General features: G+C 44.9%; 1 protein-coding gene across 1 annotated transcript in view; it reads left to right on the top strand.

Moving 5' to 3' along the window:
* ext1b (exostosin glycosyltransferase 1b) overlaps positions 1-26,983 on the top strand; it is a 123,039-nt gene that overhangs the window by 64,723 nt on the left and 31,333 nt on the right. The window contains exons 2-3 of the mRNA XM_037092249.1: positions 21,812-21,905; positions 26,232-26,339. Of these exons, the coding sequence (XP_036948144.1) occupies positions 21,812-21,905; positions 26,232-26,339 (202 nt within the window). The remainder of the gene's footprint in view (positions 1-21,811; positions 21,906-26,231; positions 26,340-26,983) is intronic.

A 26,983-nucleotide genomic window follows, 5' to 3' on the forward strand; every position in this document is an offset into this window, starting at 1 on the left:
TGCACTAGTATGTTAAGCACATATTTGTTTATGTCTCAGGTTTTATGTTGCGTATTTCATGTCTTGGACTATCTTGTGTCTGTGTTAACTCCCGGGCTTGTTGTAAATGGCCTTTAATCCCAAATGTATACTTATATATGGATGGGTTGAACATAAAGAGAGTCACTAACAAAATGATGCTAGCAATTACAATTCAGTTTAGGTACACAAACAGAAACTACCAAAGCCAGAGGTGTCAAAATACACACATTTTTTATCCATGTAGAACTGCAGTACAGAGGTTCTCTAAAATGTACTCAAAGTATATAAAAGTGAAAAGTATCCCTCTGAGGGAAATCTCTACCAACCATTTCTGTGCAAAGCTAACTGAAGCTCACGTCATGTTTATATAATCAAAGACTTTTAAACTTGAAGGTTAAGTCAGTAGGATTTGTCCAAACCGTCCTTAAATGCACCAGAAAGATGGCTGACTGCTGAGTCTCATTCCCAGGATGTAAAAACACACAGATTTGGGGTTTGTAAAGCGTCCCAATCGCTGCAACAGATTGAGAAAATAAGAAAATAGAGGCAGATACTAGACACTTACATGCCTTTTCTCCCCACTCCAGTCTCCCTCTACGTCTTTTGCATCAGTCCATCTCGCTACATCACAAAATAAAAATGATCACCAATACAGAAACACAAAATAACAGACATTGTGCAGCTCTAATGTGGATTTCTGTTTCACCCACCTGTTTGAAGCCCCTCGCGCTCTCTGCTCATTATCATTAAAGGCTCTCACCTGCTGCATTGTGCTCTCCTGTACCTACGAGCACCTCTGCAGTCCGCATCGCCGCGCTGTAATGCCGTTCATTAGCCGGCAGCCATGGTGCTACTCCAGGCCTGCGCGTCTTTGAATATTCTCTGTAAAGCATATTGGATGTGCTCTCCTCTCCAGATAACTGACTCCTCGCTGTCAAAAAAAAACAAAACATGAAAGGACCGCCGTGCGCTTGTACGTATGTTGACACTCCTGACCCACGCTGCGCCAAAAAAACAAGAGGCCTGTGCTTTTTTGTTTTTTTGTTTTTTTTTTCAAAGCGAGTGGCTCTCTGCTGCGGCTCAGTGCAATGTGAGGAAAAAAAGGAAGAAGGACTTAAGGTTGGAGAGACGAGATAGCAGCTCTGGTCGGGGTTTGTTTTCAGCGCTCACAAGAACCTTGGCCCAGACCAGTGTAATTATCAAGCCCGAGGAAAAGTGCAGACGTGCCCGTGTGAAATCTGACAGCATTTACTACAGTAGAAAAAAAAAATCTCAACTCGTAAAGCAAACAAACCCACACATGCACAAGTTAATGTGCACACACATTGCTTTTGCACGAGCCGAGGGTTGGTCCAGGGGGGCTCGTCTCTTAAGCTGCCAGTAGGAGGGGGCGTGTAGATCCTGCGAGCGCTAATTAAATGTGTTTAACCCCGGGGTCACTCCTCGGAGCCGGGAGAAAAGACACGGACGAGACTTCGGAGAAGAGGTCCGGACTTGTAACGGCGCAGAGAAATCAAGGCGGGCGAGAGGGAAAGATACAAACACAAGCCAAAGAAGCAGATTGAGAGCGAAGGAGGACGGGGAGGAGGGGGGGAGAAAAAGGCTTAACCATGTTGTAAATGTTTTATTGGGCTCCTTTGAACTACTCCAACTGAAGGCGTGTGTGTGTGTGTGTGTGTGTGTGTGTGCTGAGTCTCAGGAGAGTGCCATGCCTCTCCCACAGATGACCCAGTTAACACTGAGGATGGGGAGGAGAGCTGAAGACATGCGAGCTGGATTGATGACCGGACAGATACACTCCCGTGGATCGCACTGCAGGATTAAAAAAAATATATAAATAAATACATGTGGGGAGGCCGGTCTGAATCCAAATAGCCAAAACGAATTTTTTGTTGCGACCAAACAAAAAGTGAATCAATAAACATCCCCTCTAAAAAAAAAAAAAAAAAGAAAGAAAGAAACACTTTTTATCCACACTTGAAAATGAGTTTTATTGACAAAACCAATGCAGGAGAAAACAGCCGCCCAGTTAGGTTATTTAGTCGGAGTTTGATCCAGACGTTGTAAGATTGATGTGAAGGTTCAAGTCTGTACAGTATGTTTGATTGCATCACTTCAGGTCTCGTTGATTATATCCTTATCTTCCTAATCGACCTCATACACTCAAAAAAGACTATTTTGATTACAGGTAGATCGCTGCTAGATTTTAAGAGTCACTTATAATGTAGAGTTTTTCTATCTTGTCAAGTGTGATGCTTGACATTGACCTCACATGATAGAATTAGATGAAAAGATTTAAATACTTAAAACGAATGATTATTTGAGGTTATGAAGAGATCTCAGTTGTAGCTGATTTTGTGTCACCTGTGTGGTTTTTCGCATACTGGTTGATAAAGAAAACCAGTCATTGGGTGCGACCCTACTCATCACAGCCACTCTGCAGTTCTGTTTTAACACCTACCGGCTCAATGTGTCAGTTTTAAGGGCCCATAACTTGTAAAATCCACTTTATGCTACCAGTGCAGCATCAAACGTCACACCGAGGAAGTTGATAAAATAGCTAGTGTTCATATCATATCTTGATAACCTGATCGACATATGTTCAACACTGCCCCTCTGAGGTGTGCTATCCATTTGTTTTGTTTTTTTATTCGACATTGGGAGGATGTGGGTGAATGACGTGATCCTTGACCAAAATACGGTGACTATTAGGGAAAAGAAAAAGAGCGACGCTGTGAAAAGTCAAGAGGTTTTCAACTCAGAAGTGCTCAGAAAAAAGACACAATGTGGACTTGATGAAGTGGAACATTGAGAAGTGGCAACTACAGCTTGGTGAAGACCTGAACAACAATGAAAGTCGAGTAAATATTGGACTTAAACGTATGAGGGGGCCAGAAACACGACTCCAAATGAACGCTGATGTGTGAACAGGCCGCTCTTTGCTGACACATTAGCCGCATCAGGCGATAATGTGTCAGCATTGTGTTTACAGGTTGTCTCGCTGCCTCCTAAAAACTCAATAATGAAGGTTTGAATGGTCTGTTAAAGGGATAAAAACTGGAAAAGGGAGAAAACTAGTAGAGGGGAGATTGCGAGGTGTTTTTTTTTTTTTGGGTGAGAAAGTGATTAATAGAGAAGCAGGAGCGGTTGTGATAACAGATTAAATCAGCTGCTGCCGCTCGGCTTGATGTGTTTGGTTGTGATTGCACGGCGCAGTTTGCCGGAGCGAACCAAGCGGCGTGTCCTAGCTAGCGATTTCAACCATGATGCTATTGTTATGATTAGCACTACCATTAGCATTTATAGCTCTCGTAATTGGACTCTCAGCTGGAGGTAAATCCATTACCGTGGGATTAAATGGTGTCCCAGCTCTTAAAATTGTTTTTCTGTGTGTGTGTGTGTGTGTGTGTGTGTGTGTGTGTGTGTGTGTGTGTGTGTGTGTGTGTGTGTGTGTGTGTGTGGGAGTGTGTGGGGGGAAACAGAGAGATTGTGCATTCATTAAATTATTTACTGAATGAATATGTTTTAAACTAAGACAAGCAAACCCGTCTTTCCCATATGTGTGTGCACATTAGTGAAATTGTTGGCTGAGCTGAGCGAGTGTAACATGTATCAAACCGTAGCCCGGCTCTGTGTGTGTGTGTGTGTGTGTATGTGTGCGCGCGTCTCTGACTCGTTCGCCAGACGGAAGGTTCATTTGTCGCGGATGGTTAATGCAGCAGCAGTGGCGGGATTGTTATGACTTTCAGGAAGTAGGAAAGTGTGCCATTGCCAGAGCGGGTGACTAACAACACAAAGCCGCAGCCCCGGCGTCCCACTGGAGGAGAATTACATGCTCGGATTGGAGATGACATCCTCTCGCTGAGTCAGATCAAAGCAGCCAGATTATTCTCCTCCACTCGCTTTGGCCGGAGGAGAAGAGGCGGCCGTTGTTGGATTTAAGAGGAGGAGTGATGCCTCGGAGTGTGTGAGGCGTCGATACTACTGCGCGTGTGAATAAATATAGAAATGCTGTTGTTTGATTACATAAGTCCAGAAAAAGTCACACCGTAATAGGCGCTAATATCTCCTTTTGTACTTATTCATCCCAGTCCCACTTCTCCTGAACTTCTAACTTTTCCGTCTTTAACACGACGAGGCAGGAATGTTCTGTAATCGAAGTTGCGGCGCTGCAGCAACAATATCCCTCTGTTGCAGGTACAAGAAAGAGAGTGCTGGCTCTCTGCTCCGCTGCACCACAGAAATGCCTGAGAGCGGCGCTTCTCAATGGGGAAAAAAAACACTGAGGCCCTCTTTTTCACCTCACACTGACATTTGCATGGGACCCAGATTGTATCCAGATACGATTAATCCGGCATTCCATTTATTCCTGGCATTAAAAAATGTCTCCATGAGGAGAGAGGACTGCTCCTTCTCCCGTGAATGCCATGTGTGAGCTTAGACACGAGGCGAAAAGGTTTTCTCTTCTTTCTTTTCTTCTTCCTGCAAAAAGTTTCCCTTTATTCGTCACCGTTCACCTCCGTCGTCCCCGTCATGTCCCTGAGACAGGGACAGCCGCAGAGGAATAAACTTAGAAAAGACAAGATGTAGGGAGAGATAGCCGGAGACGTGTAGATATGTGGAGAATAAGATCGTGGAGGAATGTGACGGAATGTCCCACAGCATGTATCGTTACACGTCAGGTGTCCAGATCCGCCTCTTCGTGTTCATTCTTGCAAAAAAAGGGGGTGTTTTATAAGAATAATAATGCTGTTGTTGAAAGAACTTGAACTCCTGTCTAGATCTGAAAAGTCACTGAGTTTGAGAAAAAATAGTACCGTGTTTCTACCTTTGACTGTTGGTTTGTCGGTTGGTTGGCTTGTGATCAGGATTACACAAAAACTACTAAGCAGATTTCCATGAAACTTGGATGGAGGATGGGTCTCGGCCCAGAATAGACCCCTCTGACTTTTGGTGCGGATTCGGATGCAGTCTTTTGTTAAAATAGATATTATAAAATTGGTTTCAAGAATGGCATCATTCAGGAACCGGTATTAAAGTCAAAGAATCGTATCGTTACCGGTATATCAAAGTTTTTTAACACTACCCAGCCTGAATTAAGTGCATAATTTAGCCATTTAAAATCGTGCTTACAATCAGTAGAGTTAGTTGCGGCGGGGTTCGTGTACTTCATAAATGATTCATAACAATCTGGGATTTGTCTTGATAAGACAAGGTACTTGAAGAAAACTGAAAAATAACAAGCAGCTATTTTGATACATTCTAGATCTTTAATTATTCTCAAAGAAAAAATGTCTTTCTTGTTGAAGCTTCTCATTTTCTTCCCGATCTTCTTCTTCTTCTTCTTCTTCTTCCTCTTCTTCTTCTTCTTCTTCTTCTTCTTCTTCTTCTTCTTCTTCTTCTTCTTCTTCTTCGTCTTTTTTTCTGGCATTTTTACAGGCCACACAATTTATGGATAAAATTTGGGAAAACAAACCTCAAGTGAAAGGTCTTATGTCTAAGCATTCCAAACTCGTCAAATACTTTGGAAGGGGGCCGACCCAACCCTACAATCCCAAAAAATCAGTTTTCTTACAAATCGGACCTTTGAAATATAATAATGATAAACAGTTGCAGCCCCGAACTGACGCACAGCATGATTTGTGGTCAGTCAAGACACAGGAGTGGGTGGTGGAAGTGTTAATTTACTGTCAGTTCAGTAACACAGGCACTCACGAGGTCCCTCAGCTCTCACTCCCTGCTTCATGAACATATGCGAGTAAATTTTGCTGTGCCATGTTCCAGCGTGATCGGGCACAAAAACAGGGTAGCAGCACACTGTGTATCGATCCTGTCATCACATTAGCATAATTAAAACGCAGTTGTCACAGCACGTCTCCAAAACAAGAATTTCCTGTTGTCACTTTCCTTCCGAACTCTCCCCGGCAATGCCGCCTTCTGTGTTGTTAAAGTGTCTTTCTCTTTATTCCACCTTGAGGAAATTAGCCGGCTTTCTTGAACTTGTTGACAACCTGACACGGTGCACGCAGAGAAAATTCCCTCCGGTGCTGCTTGTGCGGAGCCACCCCGACAACAGACATGCCACGGCGTTGACGGTGCATACAGATATGAGATAGGAGGAGGATAAGAGCCGCCTGGTGTGCATCGCTCTCTGCAGCGCTCTCATATAATCTCGTATTTGAAAAGTGACACTTAAAAAACAAAATGACCGCCTGACGTCCCTCCTTTTGTCTGTGTGCCTCCATGTGTGACATCCCCCCCAGCAAGCTGTGTTTGAAGGCACTGAACCCGTGTGACTATCAGTTTGTTAGTTACAGGAAATCTAACCTCTTGCTACGTCAGAGTGCGTTGCTAGGAAACTATTTATCAAATCTCACCTCCGAAACGCACTCTTGAGCAGCATCAGTCCGACTAAAACTGTCACACACACAAACACAGGATGTCATGTTATTAAAGGAAACATATTAGAAGCCCATGTCACATGCTTTAGTGCTGAGAAAACACATACATTTTCTCGTATTGTCCGATGCAGCAGCTCTGTACTTCCCCCCTCTGTTTTGACTCCTGTCGCTTTAAGCCCCTCCCCCTCTTAAATACCCAGTCTGCTCTGATTGGTCAGCTCACACACGCACGCCTGAGCCAGCAACACTCACCGTCTCTCTAACCTGCTCTGTCGCATTTTTGTTTACGTCTCTCTGTTTTTGTTTACGTCTCTTTGTTTTTTAGTCTGTATATTTTTGTTTACTTTTTCTTTTCACATCTCTTTTTTTGCAAATGTCTCTATTTTTTTTTATCTGTTTTTCTTTCATGTCTCTTTGCTTTCATTTATTTTTTGTTTAGATGTCTTTTTTGTTTTACCTTTATTTGTTTTTGTTTACCTCGCTTTGTTTTTGTTTACGTTTCTTTGTTTTTGTTTACGTGTCTGTTTTGCCCGACATATCTCTGCCCGTCCTTCGCTGTCCGTTACATCTTCAGATTCGGCTCAGTCGGTTCAAGCCTCTCGCCTCACCTTTACCTTCCTCTCTTTTCTCCTCCTCCCTTGTATCTTTGTCTTTTTTGTCACATCTCTGCCTTGCTTTTAATCATCGCAGACTTTAATGATTTAGGATCAGTTGCCTCACAGATGGCAATCGGCCGAGTTTAATTGAGGCCTGCGAGTGAGTGGATGAGGGAGAATTTTCAGAGAGGTTTTTTAAGTAGCACCTTGAACAAGTCTCTCTCTCTCGCTCTCGTTTCTTTTAAAGGTTTTCACAAAAGCCATAAATTGGCTTCTGGCCCAGTTCCATCTCTTGCCCTACTCCCTCATACGGTATGCTTCTATAATATAGGCTGCAAATATTATTCTTGCTGCAGATATTATTCTTTTGCCGAATCTGTCAGGCAGAAGGGATTTAGTGTTGGGCTTCAGCATAGATGAAGTGTTTTTTTTTTTTTTTTTTGTTCTTGGAAATGGTGTACAACAGCTCCAGTAGTTTTTCTCGGTGCCTCGGAGAGATGAGCCCATTTCTCTCCCCGCACAAGGCTTATTAGTTTTTTGCTGTCAGCCCCCTTTTCTCCACCACGATAGTTTCTCTCTGCTGGAGCAGGGCCTCTGCTCTCACACCGCAGCTCATGGTTGTCTGCGCAAAACTATAAAGTGATTTCTCAGACTTATCACATTATGTGCTGTCCCGAAATAAGCATTATCTCCAACAGTGGGTCTTTATTTGAGTTACTCCTCCATCTTGGCCGGCGGGCCGATTCTCTACCAGGAAAGTCAACTTGTTTATGAGCTTATAAGCGTGATTAATTTTCTTAAACATGAGGGCTTTAGTCAGAATGCTAAGTGGATGTGGTTGATGGGGTTTGGATCAGCTCGTTGGAAAAGAGCCCTCGGTCGTACGTGCTTCTCGCTCCGATGACCCTGTGGCCAAAACATACCGCTGCCGTCATCCGCCGGCCTCCGCGCCCTTCGCCCCGCTCCGGGTGACACCAGACGCCTCTTCTTTTATACTGTGCTCTCGTCGTGTCTTCCTCTCGCCTCAGCTTGCAAAGTTGTCTGCCCCCCCTCCCCCCGTTGAATCTCTTCTGCCGCTCTCTCATCCTCCTCTTCTCTCCTCTCCCACGTTGTTCAAGCCACAGTTCCCACAAGCCCCGAGGCCACAGCTGTAGCCCGTTCGTGTCTCCCCCTGACCTCCCCATGTAGCGCTGGAGAACAGCTGTTCCCTGTACACACACACACACACACACACAAACACAGACACACACACACTAACCAGCCAAGTGCAGCGCTCAGGGGGAAGCCTGCAGTTGGGGCAGTATGTTTGCACTTTTGGTTCATCATCACAGTTACTGCACACACAAACACACAGAGACATATGTGGTCTGACGTGAACAGAAACTCTAACCACTCTGCGCTCAGACGGCAAACTGAAGTCAAGGTACACACAGACAGCACGACCTCCCCACTCAGCCTGAATCTAAGCCCGCAGAGACTCTCACTGAAAGGCTTAGTCGCTCCCTTTTGTTCCCTGGGGTGGGGACCGGGTGACCTTTGACCCCTTGCGGCGTGACCCCACCCAGCTCTGGAGCCTAAGTTGGGTCATGTGAGACTTAGTTAGCCCCCTTCAGGGGGAGTGTCATAAGATGTGGCGGTTGTTGCCGAAGGGGCTGTTAGCTTCGGTGACATAATAGAGATGCAAAGGAATGTTGACAGACCACACACACTAACACACACATGAATGTGAATGTGCATTTATTATGTCAGTATTTCGAGGTTGAGGCAGCTCATATTTCTCCATTGCAAATTTGAGATTAACATTTGTTTTACCTTTTGATGAGCATAAAGGCAAACAAGAGAGATTACAGGGAATAAGTAGATGATAAAAGTCTTATGCAGGTTTTAATTATGGCTGGCTGTGATAAGACTATACATCAAAATCTTCCCCGTTAAGATAATAATTTTAGACTGTATAATACCATCATTCGTAAATGGTAAATTTGCGGTTAATTTAACTTGAGTTAATAGTTATTTGACTGTTAACAAACAATGAAATGTTTTATAAACCATTTACTAAGCCGTATCAGTGTTGATGAGCATCATTTGCGACGTTGCTTTGATGCTTTGTGTTATGTTTCCCTTATTTTGTTAAAAAACGAATAAGGGTTCATGAATGAGAGGCTTGTTGTTTGTAATGACACTCGGGTATTGTGTCGGCTCCAGAAGTAAAACAAGATTAAACAACTTTCCCAGGCTTTACTTAAGCACAGCCTCTGCTCTGAGCTAAATGGTAACGTCAGCGTGGCAACAACGAGGATGTTATTATTAAATCTCGACACAGTTTGGCCGCAACAAAACACCACTGGCGTTCTTCCCGGGGGTTTGCCTAACATTCCATTAGCAAATATAAAGATGGACGATGTGTCTCCAAGTACTCCTATTGTACAAAAATGAAGCTAAAGTATCCAAAGTAAGAGCGCTGTCATGACTTCATTACATTAAGGTATATTAAGTATAGTTTGGGTTATAATACCATGACATCACCATTATTACATCATTATGCTACATTAGCAACATAGCAAAATGTGCACACTAGCGCCTCCCTACTCAGACTTTGTAGCACTTTCTACTTCACCTGACTTCCTCCTTTATTTCTTTAATAATTACTACAGCCACTAGAGGTCGCTGTCTAACAAGAAATGACAACGTGGGCTGTAATAAACTGCTTTCGTAGCTCCTTGGACATACATACTTCGACTTTTACTGACATGGAAGGGGAGGGTGGTTAATGACCTGTACTGCAGCCAGCCACCACGGGGCGACCACGATGTATTGGCTTTACTCCTGAACCGCTAATGAGCTGAGATTTTGCAGTTGTCTTTATTTTACCATGTTCACCCTCCTAGGTTAGTGTGTTAGCATGCTAATTTATGCCTAATAAGGAGTAAAGCACATGATGCACAGCCACAGCAGACAGGTCTGCATTTGGTTTTATCGGATTTAGTCGTTAAAAACCACAAGGCTGAGGTCAGGGGATCATCAAAGTCTATAGGATTCATCCTCTGGGGACCACGAACGTCCGTTCACTCCCTCCTAATGAGTTGAATCATTTTAGGTACATCCTTCAGTTACTATTTTTTTTTAACCACCATGTATTTTTTCTGGTCGTTAAAGCAGCAGCCTCGTATTAACAAGCGCTCTGGCTACACTGACTCTTGCAGCCGTGCACAGAGTAAACGTGCGGGGTCAGAGGTCAGCACTGACAACACGGCACCTCACATACAGATAGGCAGACGAAGCTCACACATCCGGATGCACACAGATACATAGCTCAGCCTTTGGTACGATGGCCCGTTGGTGTCGGCTGAATTTGAATGTGGACCTCCAGCTGACATCTATCCATGATTAATGAGAGAGTCCGGGTTAAGTTTTGGCTCCTTAATGAATACAGTTGAGAAGTTGAAGAGCCTATCAATATTTGACATGACTCCTGAATATGTTTGCATAATTGATGCAGGAATCTAAATTGAATCATAATTGCGTCATCGTGGACGTTTCGTCCTCTTTCTTTTTCTCATTATTTTTTTCCCCCCGTCCTTTGTATCCCTCTCCCCATGATGTCAAGCTCAAGACCAAAATATTCCTCCTTCGCGATCATTTTCTCACGCGGCACGCGCATGTGCACGCACACGCTCAGACGGGTGCCGACAGACAATCAATGTGATCTCGGGGTGTGACTGACACTTGGTGCTGATGAACCCACTGGGTAGCATATCGCTTTGCTTGCCCATGTGTTTGTGATTGACAGCTGTATTTCTCTCTCTCTCTCTCTCTCTCTCTCTCTCTCTCTCTCTCTCTCTCTCTCTCTGTCTCTGTCTCACACACACACACACACACACACACATATAGACACGTACACATTTCCTGGGAGCTCTGACTGTCTCAGACATCATGCTGCTCTCCAGTGTCATGCGGTGCTGACATACTCTGTGTTTGATGCTGATGTCAAACTCACTCTCAAATGATTCTGTACGTGCTTGAGTGTGCGTGTGTGTGCGTGTGTGTGTGTGTGTGTGTGTGTGTGAGAGAAAAAGATGGAGGATCCTTTCTGAATGAACTGAAAGGCAGTATGTACAGTCTCGATATCTCGATGGCGGGGAGAAAATGAAATTAAGGCAGAAAAAGTTGGAACGCTTCACCCGATCAAATGCAGAACTGTGTGATGGGCTACGTATAAAGATATTAAGTGAAAAAACTGAAAAATCCAGAGGGTCATCAGCTCGCCAGGAGCCAGCGTTAGCGTGCAGGCCCTTCCGAGCTAATGTTATTTTGTTATATCGTCATACACTATAACAAAACTACTACAACAGAGGCATTGATTTATTCCAAGATACCAACCCTCACCTTGGCCACATTTATGTAAGCCTGACAGTGAAACACACTGGATGTACTCAAGCGTTAACAAACGTTTGCTGAGGAGTGACTAAAAATTTACGTCAATTAACGCCTCTTAACCCCAGCAGCTCTGAAAGATGCCGGGCCGTGTCTTTGAAAAGGAAGCCTGCTTGTACTCCGACATTTCAAAGGCGCAGTCCCGACTGATGACAGCGCGTCTCTCCGTGTGCTCAGCCATCTCCTTGCTGCAGTAGTCGTGCTCCTGCTCTGGAGGGCGGCTTCTCCAGCGTCGTCCTGATTGGTGGTGTTGTGCTGCGGGGGGACCCAGGTGGCTCCAGGTTTATATTTTGATTTGGAGGATTCTTCAGAGGGAATATATTAGGACGTGTTTGCAGACAAGGAATTAGACGCGATTAAGTGTCTACTCACCTATTGGAGGGGAGCGAAGCTGGGTCTCGCCGGCAGATGGGACCCCCCGATAATAATGATAATAATGGTCACTGGTGCTTTGAAAATAAGGGGTGGGTGTGTGTGTGTGTGTGTGTGTGTGGATGAGCGAGAGTGTGCAGCGTTTAGACTCTTCAAGATTTTGGAGAATGATTCGTCATGAAAGAGCCTGCAGCGACTGTAATGTGGATGTTCGAATTTAAGCATTCCTCGCTGTCTCTCTGAGTGTGTGTGTGTGTGTGTGTGTCAGTCAGATGAAAGGACATCTCGGCGAGGGGTAACTCCGGCCTCCTCCTCCTCGTTTCAGTGGCTCTGATGACAAAATGTGTCAGTGTTTAAAAAAGAGGCCGCCGCGGAGCATGTGCTGACATGTCTAAATCTGAGACTGTCTCACACGTATGTATCTCTACACACACACGCACAGTGAGGCGTCCCGAGGGCCATCTGGAAGTGCAGAGCGAGGCACAGCTGGTCTCCAGTGAACATCCACGGAGTCCGGACCCCTCATCTGCAAGATCACACAGTGAGAGGCCAATCACTGTCAGTGCATGTGTGTGTGTGTGTGTGCATGTGTACCCTTGAGTGTGAAGCATGATTGTTGCAGTCAAAAAAAAACAAAAAACAAATCCATCCCAAATATTCATGGATACGTGTTCGGAATCGACCTCACTTCCATCCTCTGGAGAGCTCAGAGTGTGTGTGTGTGTGTGTGTGTGTGTGTGTGTGTGCGTATGTGTGTGGAGTTGGGGACTCAGACACTAAACGCAAAAAAAAAAAAAAAAAACAGAAAAAAAATTGCCTCCATCTGTTGGCAGTGGGAAAAATCCGAGAGGACAAATTGAAAAGATTGCAAGGATAAAGCCGTCATAGTGAATTAGTATCGCGGCAGGAAGACTTCTTGTTATCGGGGTATTTGTAAAATATTCAGGCTTTACACGTGTGAAGGGGGGGAGATGGGTAGCTGCAGGGGAAGAGCAGCGCTGCTGACTCCAACTGATCCCAAAAAGTTTGTGCGAGTGTGCGTCTGCATGTATATGAGGAATATCTTTATGAGTGTGTGCCGACATGTTTTTTTTTTTTTATTCAGGCGTACTCGATTCACACCCAAACACCTGCAGCTAAACTCGCTCTTATTTGATCATATGGATCCAGTGCAGCTATGCAAACAAGCCTGACATCTCAGAAATTTTTTTTTTTCTTAAATCCGAGTTAGTTTTGAACTCGAGCCGCAGCGTCGAGTCGCCGGGACTTTCCAGGCAAAAAAAAAATCTGACAAGTACGGCTCATTCATTGGCAGCCGTGAGGAGACTTTATAAATATCAGCTGTGAGGGGGGGCTGCAGGTCGCCGGCAGAGAGAGAGAGAGAGAGAGAGAGAGCGGCCAACATCAATCAAACATTATCTCAGTGCCACAGCGCTTTTTGATTCTCGGTTTTTATATTTTATGTTTCTAAAACGGTTCAGAGGGGTCGATGTTCTGCATTCGAGCAGGGCGAGGAGAGCTAGAAAGGGAAGAGAGGGGAGGAAGGAGGGGAAAAAAAAAAAAGAAAAACAGATCATACCACGGACCCATCAGTCAGCGATTCCCCTCAAGAAATTGTTCTTGACGGGGCAGAAAGACCTGTCACATTAAGTCCTTGTTCAGATTTATACCCAGATATATCTGTTGAAATCCAGTCAAGGTGGACTTCCGGGGTTCATACCTGGTATCACGGCGGCTCTCAGATGCATCTCCGGTGGGCACTCCCGGCTGGCGTTCACTTCCAGACTCATTATGCAAATTACCGTGCACGCCACTTCTGTTTCCCAGAGATCAGAGTGAAAAACATCACACGCTCGTCGTCAGTTATTTGTGCTCCATCCGCAGGGATCGATACTGGCGCTCGTGGAGATTGTCGATGGCTGCTGTTAATTGTTTCGCGCTTTTCAGCGATGAATCTGGCACGAGCACGTTCTGCCACTTATGCAGATGATGCCGACCGACATCCAGACTTGGGCCCTGCAGTCAGGCCCCCGGTGCACCCTCAGTTTTGCGTTGAGGGGCGGCCGCCACACCTGTGACAACAGCTGTCCACTTGTGATGCAGTGTCATCTGGTTAATAATGTTGTGGTGCATATTACGATCCCAATGTGTTTGCTTTGTTAATTTGCTGTTCAGTCCCAGGTTGTTTTTACCATCATGGCTTGGCTTTGTTTTTAGAGAATGATCTTGTGATGTAATGGTAATTTTGCAATTTTGCAGTTGTTTATTCCCGTGTAGTATTATGAGCCTCATTTTATCTTTAACTCCTTGTTGTTGCAGCCAATCGTAGCCAGCCTGCAGCATTCTCAACACCTCGATTTTAAGCCTGACCTAAGTTTTGGCAGTCAGAAAAAGGTTAGATGAACTCATTGGACCTCATTGGATGTGGAAAAATGGACATTTTCGTAGTACGATAACCACCTGAGAGAATATCATGGTATCACAACATACAGCAACATTATTATTGACTACAGCGACCTTTAAACCTCCTGATGGTTGATTTTCGAATCAGTCCTTGTCACTATCTTATAAACAGGTTCTTCAGCCAAATGAAAACAGAAGGTTCCTTGGTTGAACAAACACTTTATTGTTATTAGGTCCTTCCACCCCTTCCTACCACTTTCTGCATTTTAGTGTCTCTTGGAGGACACGACAACAAACTCCACGCTGAAAAACAGCAATTTACTCTCACGTGGTCTCTAACGATACCAATGTAAACAAGCTAGCAGTTACTACCCTTTTCTTTTGTGGGGGTTTAGCCCTTTTTAATGCTTCGGCTCACCTCTCAGCATGCAAATGTTCGACCGAAACAAGTTCAGCCGACTCCATTTTGTGCCATCGCAGCTTCCTGGGCTTCGTGGCGCCAAAGATGATTAAAACCGCTCTGAAAGTGATCCCAGTGATTGGTTTTTGTGTCTGTCTTTGTCATTGTAGTGGAGACGTGGACTCCGTGTGCACATTACAGCCTGTGCTGCTGATTCTGCTGCCCCGCATTATTACACAAAACTCTTAAATGTTGCCCTCACCTGTCAAACCAGCCACCATGGCGTCATTTTCTTCATGAGCGCTCAGCTGTGCTAAAGCACCGTACACCCCCCCGCTGAGCTCTACAGAGTTGGACTACAGGAAACTCTTAACAGTGTGGACAGTCCTCAGTGTCGTCACGCCTCTGACCACAAAAAAAAGCCTGTTTGTTTTGCCAGGCAGACCTCTGGGTCACTCCATGCTAGAATGCTAATTGGAACTAGCATAAGCCGGCTAATGAGCGCTAATTAGGCTAATGAATTAGTCGCAGAGTACAGCAGGCGTTGTGGCAGCGGAGGAGCAGGAGGAAGACGGGGTCAGAACGGAGAGGCGCACATCTGGATGCACACATGGAGATGCTGACTCAGCGTCCCCCCCACCCCCCCGAATACAGCTGCGGGGTAAATACGTAAAGAGGGTGAAAGTTAGAGGGGGCAGATACACACAAACACATAGACACACACATTCCAGTCACACACACACTACTGATTCTTCTCTCACACTCATATCTGTCTGTATACGCATGTGTGTACACATTATCAATATGACACACACACACTCTCCCTCAGCAAACACACTTTGTCTCAGTTAGTCAGGAGCCAATGATGCCCCCTCTTTCATTTTTTTTTTTTTTTTTTTACCCACAAGCTCACTTAGCCTGCACATCTGTCGTACTCTCATGGGAACACACACAACAATATGCTTCGACTTAGACACTTGTGTTTATGGGGGAGTGCGAGGCTGCTGTTTAATTACTGCTGGAATCTGTCCTTAGTCTGTTCGGGAGTTATTTAGCAGACAAGCGAGCACATCTGCGGCGTGACATCCATCATGATAATAACTTCAGCACACTTTGATGTGCAGCCACCACATCTGAGGGTTCGTTCTCATGTGCAGAAGGACACAGCGAGAGGAGTTTTCTCTTGTAATAAATTCATAATTTTACGAGGCTTTACTGGGGGATGCTTTTCTGTTCATGAGCGCGCACACACACACGCGCACACACACACACAATCCCCACTACAATACCACTCAAAAAAACACTTCCCTGGCTTTTTGTTCCAGCCATCCCCAGACCTCCAGACACCCGTTCCTTCACACAGACACACAACACACTCTGGAAGACAAAGAAATTAGCGAGAGAAGTCCAGGAGGCTAATGTAACAACGGTCTCAATAAGCAGTAAATTGGATGTCTTTTCTCCCCACTCCCTGGAAGACACTCCGGCTTGGTTGCGGTTTTTGTGTTTTCTTCACCCGGAAGCTCCACGTTCAGGCGCCTGCTGGGTGCCCACACGGCACCAGAAAGACCGGGTGGCTGCCTGCCAAGCGCTCACCTTTGGGAATCTGGGCTCCCGCAAGAAAACACATCTATGCGAAATCCAAGTCTGAGCTGCTTTACTAAACTGTGTCTGTTTTATGCCACTTTGTGCTGAAACTTGACTGCATTTCACGGAGAAATGTTGCATGTTTTGGTGAAAACAGTGTGTTTATATGCTTTGGATTTAAGATGCCAGCGTCTGCACACTAATTAGCTCGCTATAACAGTACTTACAAAGCCAAAGATATAATTAGCCGGCTGCAATTCTTATGCAGGGCCACAGGTGAGGTTACATAAAGCCATGTTCAGTGTGTGGGAACCGTGACTCTCCTGTATGACAGTAACAAAAACAGAAAACTCACTTACATTTGTCGTTCTCATCAGTCAGTTCTGATCATCTAGTTTCTCTAGTTACATTAAAACGGAACTCAAATGTGCTTGCTGCTCGTCAGTGATATTTCAGTCTGCCAATATCATCAGCTGATATTTGCCTATAGCAGTATGTGTTGTCCAAAATGTGCCAATATGAACTTTGTTTCCAGAACAGGATGCAGAAAAAAGATGCCTGCAATCATTTATACTTATTAGATTCCTTGTGAAGTTTACTGTTTCAGTGCCAGATGTCATTTTGGACAATAAAGTGGATTGTTAAACCATCAAATATCCTGATAACCACATTTTAGGGATCACTGCAAGAAATGTGTATCTGTTGATGTGTAAATATTGGAATTTTTGGAGTATTGGTCCGGTTCTAGTGCTTGTATAAGTATTACTGGAGAATAGTAAGTAACCAAATGAGGTTATTCCAAAGAAAGTAGTATTCTGTCTCCCCCATAATATCTATCACCCCCCCAAAAAAACACCAGTCAACCCCTAATGAGAACCCCACTCCTTTGTTTCTCTTATCAACTTCAACTTCAGCAGCCTCGTAAATCACATTTTATTCAGCAGACCCCGAGTGATACTTGCAGACAACAGCAACCCCAGCCGCAGTCACAGCAGCTTCACTCCTCAGGCATCCTCAACCATTATAAATACTTTTCCTTGAGTAGTGTAAAGGGACTACAACTCATTTTGTTGTGCAACCCTGTTTTTAAGAAGGAAAAATTGATAAACCTTTAACCTGCCGTGTTGTTCACTCTTACAGGGACATTTTAAATCATTGAAACTTAGTGAGTATCTGAGGATCAGACTGTGAGGGAGCAGAAGGTGGTGTCTGATTCAGCAACAGTTATGTGTTTTAATTAATAAAAACACAGTTTCCAACCTCCCGTCTGCTGATGCTGATGCCGTGTAATAAAGTTGAAGGCGCTTAATGACAGGTTGCCACGGCAACTCGTGGAGAAGTGTTTCTAAACCAGTTGTCGGACATGCTGACACGTGCGCTCAAACAGACTCCCACTTGCATACAAAAGCGACGGGGTGCACTCGCAGAGGTCATCTCCCGCTCTTTATTACACTCTTTATTTCTGTCTGCTGACTTCTGCAGTATCATTCCCACGCTCACTCTGTGCTACAAACACACAGTCATATTTACAACAGAAAATAAAAATAACCGCACGATCACAGCCCCCGCTCGACTGCGGCTTCACTCCGCAGGCTCAAGGTCACGAGGAGACAAAGAAGGAAGTCTTTAGATGGAACGAAAAAAGAAAGCGAAAAAGCAAGCTGTGGCCTCTGAACCCTGCGTGAAGTGCAAACCAGCGGGAGGTTTCGAGGGAAGGAAGAGGAGTTGGAAGGAGCGGGGAGGCGAGGGCAGGTTGGCGCGGCGGGTGGCGGCGTCCTCATGTGGAGCTCCTCCTGTGACCTCCCCACCTCATTCAAATCTTTAAACCACCCACGCTCCCTTGTAAGAAAAAAAGAAAATCATCTCTTTTACGTGCGAGTCGTAGTGGGGTTAAGGTGCACAGCAGGTGAATCACGAGGGAGGGTTGCAGCCAGAAATTTGCGATTCCGTAAAAGCCGGAGGTTGTTTTGAGAGATTTATCGGTTATAAAGAATCAAAAGAACCGAGACGGAGTTCTTCCTGTGACGGATTAGGTCAGAGAGGCACAAACAGAGAAAACATTCGTGTTGGGTTAAACATGCAGGAGACGCACATGAAAGCTCAGCGGTTAGATTAACCATTTTACAGGCCGTCTGCGTGTTAAATACACACATTGATATTCACTGCCATCAGATGCTGGTCTGTTTGAGGGGCTGTTGCACACACACATGCACACACAAACACACACACACTCATGCACACATGAACACACACACTCACGCACATGCACAAACAGACACCATCCAAGCAGACAGCTGGTGTGGAAATATGGGCTAAGATAGCTTCTTCGTCTCCATCGACAGGTGACGGAATGTCAATGTGAGGGCGTGCAGCTGTCGCTCGCTCACGCTGTGTGTGTGTGTGTGTGTGTGTGTGTCTGCGAATCTGCTAGTGTGTGTGTGTGTCTATGTGTGTGCGTGTGTGTGTGGGTACAATAACGGCGTAATGTGCCACACAGAACGTTAAGCATGTAGGTGTGAATGAGGGTGGGATTTTATCACATGCTGTCATGTCCCGGCACTTCATTAGAGCTCGGCTGAAGAGGAGACGAGGCAGCATCTCAGCGGTAACATCAGCAAACACCTTTGTGTGGTGTGTGTGTGTGTGTGTGTGTGTGCGTGCGTGCGTGCGTGCGTGTGTGTGTGTGTGTGTGTGTGTGTGTATGTTCGTGAACTTAGTACTTGGCTTCCAGCTTTGCTCTGTCAGCTCGGTCCATATTCACAGGCACACACAGAAGGCAGCATCAGCAATCACTGTCACACTGTACCAAGCCACAGTACAGCCTCGGCATCATTAATAGAGCAGAATGTGCACATAAAGTGAGTGTGTGTGTGTGTGTGTGTGTGTGTGTGTCCTGTAACCTTCACCTTGTATAGATTATGGCTAAATGAGAAATGATTTTCTGCCTCACCAGTCTCTTAACCCCCCAACCTGAACAACCCCTGGGGCTCATTATTATTATTATTATTATTATTATTATTATCATCTTTTGTTGTTATTGTTGTTGTTGTACTTTTCACCGAAAGAAAACATCACTTTTGATAATTGTTATTAAAGATCTGATTCAAGATATGAATGATAATGAAAAGAAAAAAATCTGTATGTAAATTGATTTTAAAAATGCATCAGCAGCAGAAAATGCTCTTTGTTTTTCTTCGAGGAACCACAGTGCATAATTACCGTCTCATTTCTGCGTTTCTCCCAATTTGTCGTACATAATAAAACACATTTTATGAGCAGCGAGATGTAGTTTATAGTTGTGATCGGTGTCTTCTTGCAGCGGGGGAACCTACTTTGGGGTGCATGATGGGGATGAAATGTGCAGAGGTGGGAAGTTGCTGCGCTCGGGTAGATTTTTCAGGTACCTGGACTTGTTTTTCTGCTCCTTACATTTTCAAAACAAGCTTGTTTTGCTCTAGTTTTAATGCATTTGAGGGGGAATCATTGATTATATCTCAGGCGGTGGTAGCTCAGGAGGTGGAGCAGGTCGTCCCGGTAATCGGAAGGTCGCTAGTTCAGTTCTCCGGCTTCCCCCAGCTGCAGGATGAAGTGAATCCTTGAGCAAGATTCTGAACTCCAATTGCTCCTGATGAGCAGGTCGGCATCTTACACGGCAGCCTCTGCCATCGGCCTGTGAATGGGTGATCTAGACGAGTGCTTCGAGCGGTCAGTAAACCGGGAGAGCGCTATAGAATTCACCACATTTTTTATTTTGCATCACTTCACGCTGCCTTCCCAACATCACAGGACTGATTTTAAGCGCTGCATATCATGCACGGCAGACGTAGCGAGACGAAACGATGTAAAAGGCGCAACAGACACAGAGAAGGAGACTCAGATGTCTTTTTACTTAAGTGTCTGGACTATGACTGAACATATGACTGAAAACTGCCTAAACAAAGCAGTTTATTGGTGAAAATGGCTCAAAAGAGAAAGCAGACCAAGTTTTTCGCTGTTTGGACATCATGTTAGCTTTCAGGTAGCATTTATTAGCTCTGTGTGTGTGTGTGTGTGTGTGTGTGTGTGTGTGTGTGTGTGTGTTTGTGGGAGATAGAGGTAGAAGTAGAAAGTAAATAATGTATGCAAAGAGATTAACAAACGCTGTAATATCTCCCTCTGTCCATCTGTGTGACATCGCTTATGTTCGAAAAAGCAGCGTACAAACACAGACACACACTCATGCACCGATACACACTTCCTCTCTATTTCTGTCCATCCGTGTTTCTCTCTCTCACACACACACGAACACACACAGAGCCAGCTGTGTGGTGGAAGCAGGTGTCACTCTCAGCTCATTACCCCTGGCAGGGTTGATCACCCTGTTTGGAGAGCAATAAGACACACCTCACTGGAGAGAGAGAAGGATGAGGGGGCAGGAGGAGGAGGAAGAGGGGAGAGAGGGAGCGAGGGAGGGAGCATCAGCCTCCTGCTGTAAGAGATAGAGGGATGGAGGAGGTTGGGCGTGGAGGAGAGTTGGGGGGGTGCAAAGGAGCATGTGGTGTGGGAGATAGGAGGAGAGAGGGAAGAAAGAGGGAGGTAGGAGGAAGGTGGCTTTTTATTGAAAAAGGAAAGCGGGGTGTTTGAAACGATTTCAGTTTTGGTCAGTAGAAAACAACATTGTGCTCTCGAGCGTCACTAAAAATAAGTCACATGAGGAAGGAAACGGCAGCGGAGACGGGATGCAAACGAACCCCCGGCGTTACTCGAACACATCTGGAGGAGAAACTGAAGGCAGCTGCTTCAGGTTTGACCTCCAGATGAAACTGTTTCGGATCAGGGATGTTAACGATTAATCGATTAATCGCCCTTGAGAAATAAAATACAAAGCACGAAGAGAAAATATTTTAAAAATAGAAAAACTAATATTATTACATTGAAGCCATTTACAGCCCCTTTTTGTGTTGGGAGTCAGTTGATGAATAGCGACAGATGGAAGTGCTGTCATTATTTTGTGTTGTTTAGTTTATCATTCAAGTGACTTTGTGTGTACTTTGTCTGCTCCTTTAACTTTTAATGCAGCACATTTTTTTTCTGGCATCAAGCCAAGATCAGTTCAGTGGTTAAATGGAAAACTCCAAACATATCTCTAACCGATGAATGATTGTGAAGGCAGTGGACTACTTACGAAAGATATTGCTTAGAATAAGGCCTCCATCACACAGAGATATGACTGCTTCACACACGCCTTGGAAATGTGTGTTTTGGGTAAAGCAGTGTGTTGAGCCTGTGCAGCACGGCTGCGCTCGAACTGGACATTATGTCAAATTTTTGGAAAAGCATCCCGTGACAAAAACTTGAAAATGTTTCAAGTACGTGCAGCAGAAGGGAGCAGACCATGGTTTCTGTTTAGGGAAGTGTCTTGGCTTTTTTCTCGACCAATACAACCTGGAAAAATAAGAGTTCAAAACAACATAATAAATTATAACATTTAAGAAGGGTAAAACTAATAAACATGTATGTGTTCCTCTAATTGCACAAATGCATGTGAGCGTGTCGCTGTAAACATCACGTCCTTGCTGGTTGTCAGTGAACTCATCGCTCGCGTTGTGTCTCTGCAGGTACGACTACAAGGAGATGCTCCACAACTCCACCTTCTGTTTGGTGCCCCGCGGCAGGCGACTGGGCTCCTTTCGCTTCCTCGAGGCGCTGCAGGTAAGAAAAGCGTTTATTCTGAGAAAGCACTGCTCACGCTGTAAATTCATGCCTACCAGCAATATGAGGAAGAAAACAGAGAGCGTCTTCCCACGCTCAGCCTCCTGCTTAGCTTTTGTTTTAATGGTGCTACATCTACGGTTGTATTAAAGGATCACGAAATCATTACCGTCCTCATTTACGGAGCAGCGATGTCATGACTATAAACAATACGCTGAGGAGATTAGCTGCCTATAAACTGTATTTTAGCTTGTAACACTTTAATTTGCCCCCCTACACACAATGCCGTCCCCACACAACTCTGTCAACAATGTTAACTGTGGATATTAATTTAACCTTATAACAAGGACTCAGTTTTGAACACAGTCATAAAAAAATTTCCATAGTTTCTGTTCTTAAAAACTTTTGATGCAGTGACAGTCCTTTTCTCTTCTGACGGGCAGCTCTATGGAGTTTAGAGGGGGTAAGAATGAATTTCACCGTGAACTTGATTAATTTCAGCAGATATCCAACAGCAAATTGTTCATGTTTAACCAAACGGGACCTAAAAGCAAGACATGGAAAAACAATCAAGCATTAATGATAAACTGGTTTAAAATCTAAAAACCAAATCAAAACAATGCAAAATCTAACAGGTGAAACACAAAAGGTATGAAAAGAAACAGAGCAAGCAGGAATACAGAAAAGTCAGTCAAATGGGTTCAAACCAGTGAGGAGCTGATGCAGGGACACGGACTGGAACAGGAGCTGACAAAGAGAGGAGGGCGAAGACGAGGACCGATGGTGCGTTCCATGTAGATCGGAAGTTAGGAAGTCGGTATTTCCGACCGATAAAACACGGACGCTGGTTCCAAACAGGTGTTGAGGGCATTTAAAACAAAGGCAGGAAGAGTCGGCTCCAAACTCTCTGAGACTTCTGACGAGCGCGGATCTCCTGAATGAAAGTGAAAATGACACCTATGCATTTCACTTACTGCACGTTTCACAAACAAGGTAAAAAAAAATTGATGATGAGGTAAAAAGTAGCTGTTCTGTATCTCTTGTCAGATGGCAGCAGGGTGAACAGACGGTGGCGGGGGGTGGGTACCATCTTTTTTATAATCCTTCACTGATGTCGCTGGTGCTCTGTAGATTCCCGCTGCAGAGCCTTTCTGTCCGGGGACCTGCAAGGACCATTCCAGTTTGGGACGATTCCAGTCAGGATGCTCTTCTGTAAAAGTTGACTGCTGATTATTCAGGAAACCGGTGGATATGAACGTGCTGTTAGTCACAGTTACAATTAACCAAATTCACTGCCGCAAAATTGTGTGTTTTTTTTGTTTTTTTCTTCGCCTTCACTGGGAAATATCAAGTTGTTGCTTTGGTGATATAGGAATGTTGAAAAGGTTTATTCATGTGCTTTCAAACAACGTATAGCGTGTCAAGGTGAAGTTCAGAGCGTGCCAGAGTAAGAGTTGAAATTGCTCCACGCCCGACTGTGCTGCAGCGCCTCATTATCCTGTTCAGCCGTAATAACCCGTGAGGTAAAGAGTCATTTCTTAATACTGTACCTGCGTTTACCTCCACTTCACTCGGAAACCAACGCACTTCACTTCTCCTCTTCACTCCGCCCGTTCATCCGGTCCTGTAACTGCGCGGCGCTCTTTTCCGCATTACTACTGCACTGTCCTTTAGCTCTCCTTACCGCACACCTCCGTCCACGGAGTGCACCCACATAAGTGCGCTTATCTCACTGTCGGCTAGCCATGCACACATGCACACACACACACACACACACAGCGGCATACTTCACTCAGGAGGAAAATGTGCCCTCTCCTCCTTTTCTCCGTTCGTCTGACTCACTCCATCTCATCGACTCGCGCCGTCTCGGAGACGACAGAGGGTATTTACAGGCTCTGGTCTTTGCATGAGAAAGCAATTCCTAATAGAGGTCAGCTCTGTGTGTGTGTGTGTGTGTGTGTGTGTGTGTGTGTGTGTGTGTGTGTGTGTGTGTGTGTGTATGTGTGTGTTATTGGAGCAGACAGCAGCAGAGCCCGAGGGCCGGCTCTGGTTTTAGCTGACACCTTTATGACCCGGGAGTGACAGGGCCGTCATTTCATCAAACTCCCACCACGAACACACACACACACACACACACACACACACACACACACACACACACACCAGCTGTTCCCTCCACCTCTCCTCTCATCTCTCCATCCCTCCGCCACTCCTTTGCCAAAGGTCACATTCAGCCTCCCTCTTTTCATCTTTTTTTTTTATAATTCATCTATTTATCCACTTTCTTCTGACTTCTGATCTTTTTTTCTTTTCTGCTCTTTTTTTTCCATCATGCCTTCTGCTCCCTTTATTCTTTTAGTAATTAGCTTTTTCCAGCAACCTCACGTTACTGCTTTTTTTTTTCTTTTTTTTTTAATGGCGAAGTGTCAACAGGTGCAGCTGCAAAAAAGACGAGTGGCCCTGAAATCAAAACAACCCGAGCAGACCGAGCGTGGTCGCGTTTTTTTTTTTTCTTTCTTTCTTTTTTTTTTCCTTCGTTGATTTTCAGGCTCATAAATGATTCAAACCTCTTTTCAGTAATCAAATAAACACAAACAGAATCAGAAACAGAAGCATTAAGCAATGTAATCAAGAAATTCTTTTTGTGCAGTCTCCGAGTTCTCGCGGTTCTCTGACAACCGGTTTTGTGCGCCACAGTGAATTCATGTTTTTTATGTTTTTCTGTGCGCTTGTGTATGTGCAGCTCGGTCCCAACATTTAATTTTCACCGACTCTGTTTGATCTGCTCTCCAGCAAGTGGCTGCTCATTTTGCTCGTGTCCGTATCAGTCATCGTTTCTTGTACATCAGATGGAGAAGCTGCTCAGTGCTCAGCTCATGTCTCATCTTAGAATTTCAGCACTGTGATCCAAGCAACACGTTCGGTTTGGATGTTTAGGTTACATTCATGTTTTTTTTTTTTCTGAATCACAGGTGATGAATATATCTATATATGTGTAATGTGGAAGTGATGAACTTTAAGGACTACAAATGTTCTGTGCCTGCATGAAAGAAAGTAGCTCAACTGCCTCTAATGGAGAATATAGCCAGAAGTTCCAAACAGCTCTGGTGAAGAGGTGGAGATGAAAACATAAGGTCAAGCTGCGCTAAATGGGTTCAATCTTGGATAAGGTCCTTCCTTTCCTATAATCGGTTCTCTTTTCGTGCACCGATCTGCTCGCCTGAAAGTCCAATCAGAGTGATTTCTCTCCCATGAGCAGCCGCCAATACAAAGCGCTCAACCGCCCAACAAAACGCAAACAAGGACTGTCACGTGACACCGACCAGAGCCGCACAGACGGCTCAAAAAAAAGGTTGTGTTCGGGTTAAAATACCTGCTTTGGTCGCCACAAACACAGCTTGAAATTAACTGGAGGTAACCATTGGTGCGTTGCTTACAAATGTTGAAACCCAGTCTCGAACTGCGGTCACTTGCTTAGCTTACCCGTCGCCTGCAGCTCCACCACCATGATCCACTCCAGCTCCGTATATGAAAGGGTCGTAAGAATGTGTCGTGAACGTTGTATGACATGTTTTGTCCAAGTGTCACTATGTCACGTTGGCCAGCCGTTTATTCAGGCGGCCAGGCTGATTTCCCTCAAGAGCTCGTGGCCACAAAGACGACGTGTTGCTCCATGTTTGCTAACACAACCACAGTATGAGCTCGATAAGGTCGTACTATACCAGCGCTGTGTTTCCAGCTTGCTCTGCTGCTCCCAAGTGGCCAGACATCCACGAACAGAGCTTTAAGTACATGTATTTTCACATTTTCGTTAATGGATGGAAAAAAAAAAGGGTTCAGCAGCAACTGTTTCTCGTATAATTAGGACTAATAATTGTAATTATATCTGGAGCTGCTTTTCCCCGCTCGGTTATTAAAGTTCAGCCCTTTTAATGACATTTCTAGTCTGAAACGGCAAACAAGTCTGGAGATGATTAAGTTGCCATTCATGGACAACATTGTTTTTTTTCCCCGTTCTCTCTGCGCGGCTGCTGCGAGCTTCACTCGTGGGTTTTAAGTGTGACAACTCCAAAATCACAGCTCGAAAATCAAAGAAAATACAATTTTACCAAATGAGGGTGTTTTGGGTTTTTTTTGTAGGTATGAACACAAAGATTGATCGATTGTTATCCAGTCCAGAAAAGAGCCTCATATCGCAGCTTTAATAATAATGAGGATCAATATGTAGCGAATCTGTCATTTAGCTGTTAGCCGCTTGTGACTGTGTTTGTAAAGGATCACGTCCAAGCTTCACTCTGTATGTGTGCGTGTGTGTGTGTGTTTCAGGCTGCGTGTGTGCCGGTGATGCTGAGTAACGGCTGGGAGCTGCCCTTCTCCGAGATCATCGACTGGAACACGGCGGCGGTCATCGGCGACGAGAGGCTCCTGCTGCAGGTAAACGGGGCCCCTGGTAGACCACATGCACCCGCACCTCGCCTGAGAACTGAACACCGGACAGGGAGACAGGAACACGTCCTCTCCCTCCCGAAACACAAACCTCTCGCGCGCACACACACACACATACACACACACACACTCCCTTCTCCTCTGATATTATCTGAGATCTCGTTCTTGTTTTTGTCTTTTCTCGTGGAGCGGCTGTCAGTCGAGCAGAATTCCGGCGGCATACTCCGAGTCCTTGAGAATGCCACGCAAAGCCTCACATTGTTATTTGAGAGTGCAGATAAATAGAACGAGCAAATGGATTCGGTCGGAATTGCTTGAACTTCATGGGCGAAAAAGTAATTATATGCCCATTAAATCTTAATTTGAATGAAGTGTGTAATAATATTGTTTGACATTGAGCTTTTATAATGGAGCAGCTCCATCTGAGCTCAGCACCACTGTATCTGTCTGTGGATTTAGGGACTGTGCACTATGATGCTCACATAGATGGGGTACATAGAGTTTATATTAATACACGTTTTTCACTAAATGTAAAAAGTGCTTGCATTCTATTTAAACTAGTTAGAAACCAGCACGACAGCTTGTTTTCTTCCACAACAAAATAGTTCTCAGTTGGGACGGACAGTTTGTAC

Source organism: Acanthopagrus latus, chromosome 3 (genome assembly GCF_904848185.1).
Source record: "Acanthopagrus latus isolate v.2019 chromosome 3, fAcaLat1.1, whole genome shotgun sequence".
NCBI classification, from domain to species: Eukaryota; Metazoa; Chordata; class Actinopteri; order Spariformes; family Sparidae; genus Acanthopagrus; species Acanthopagrus latus.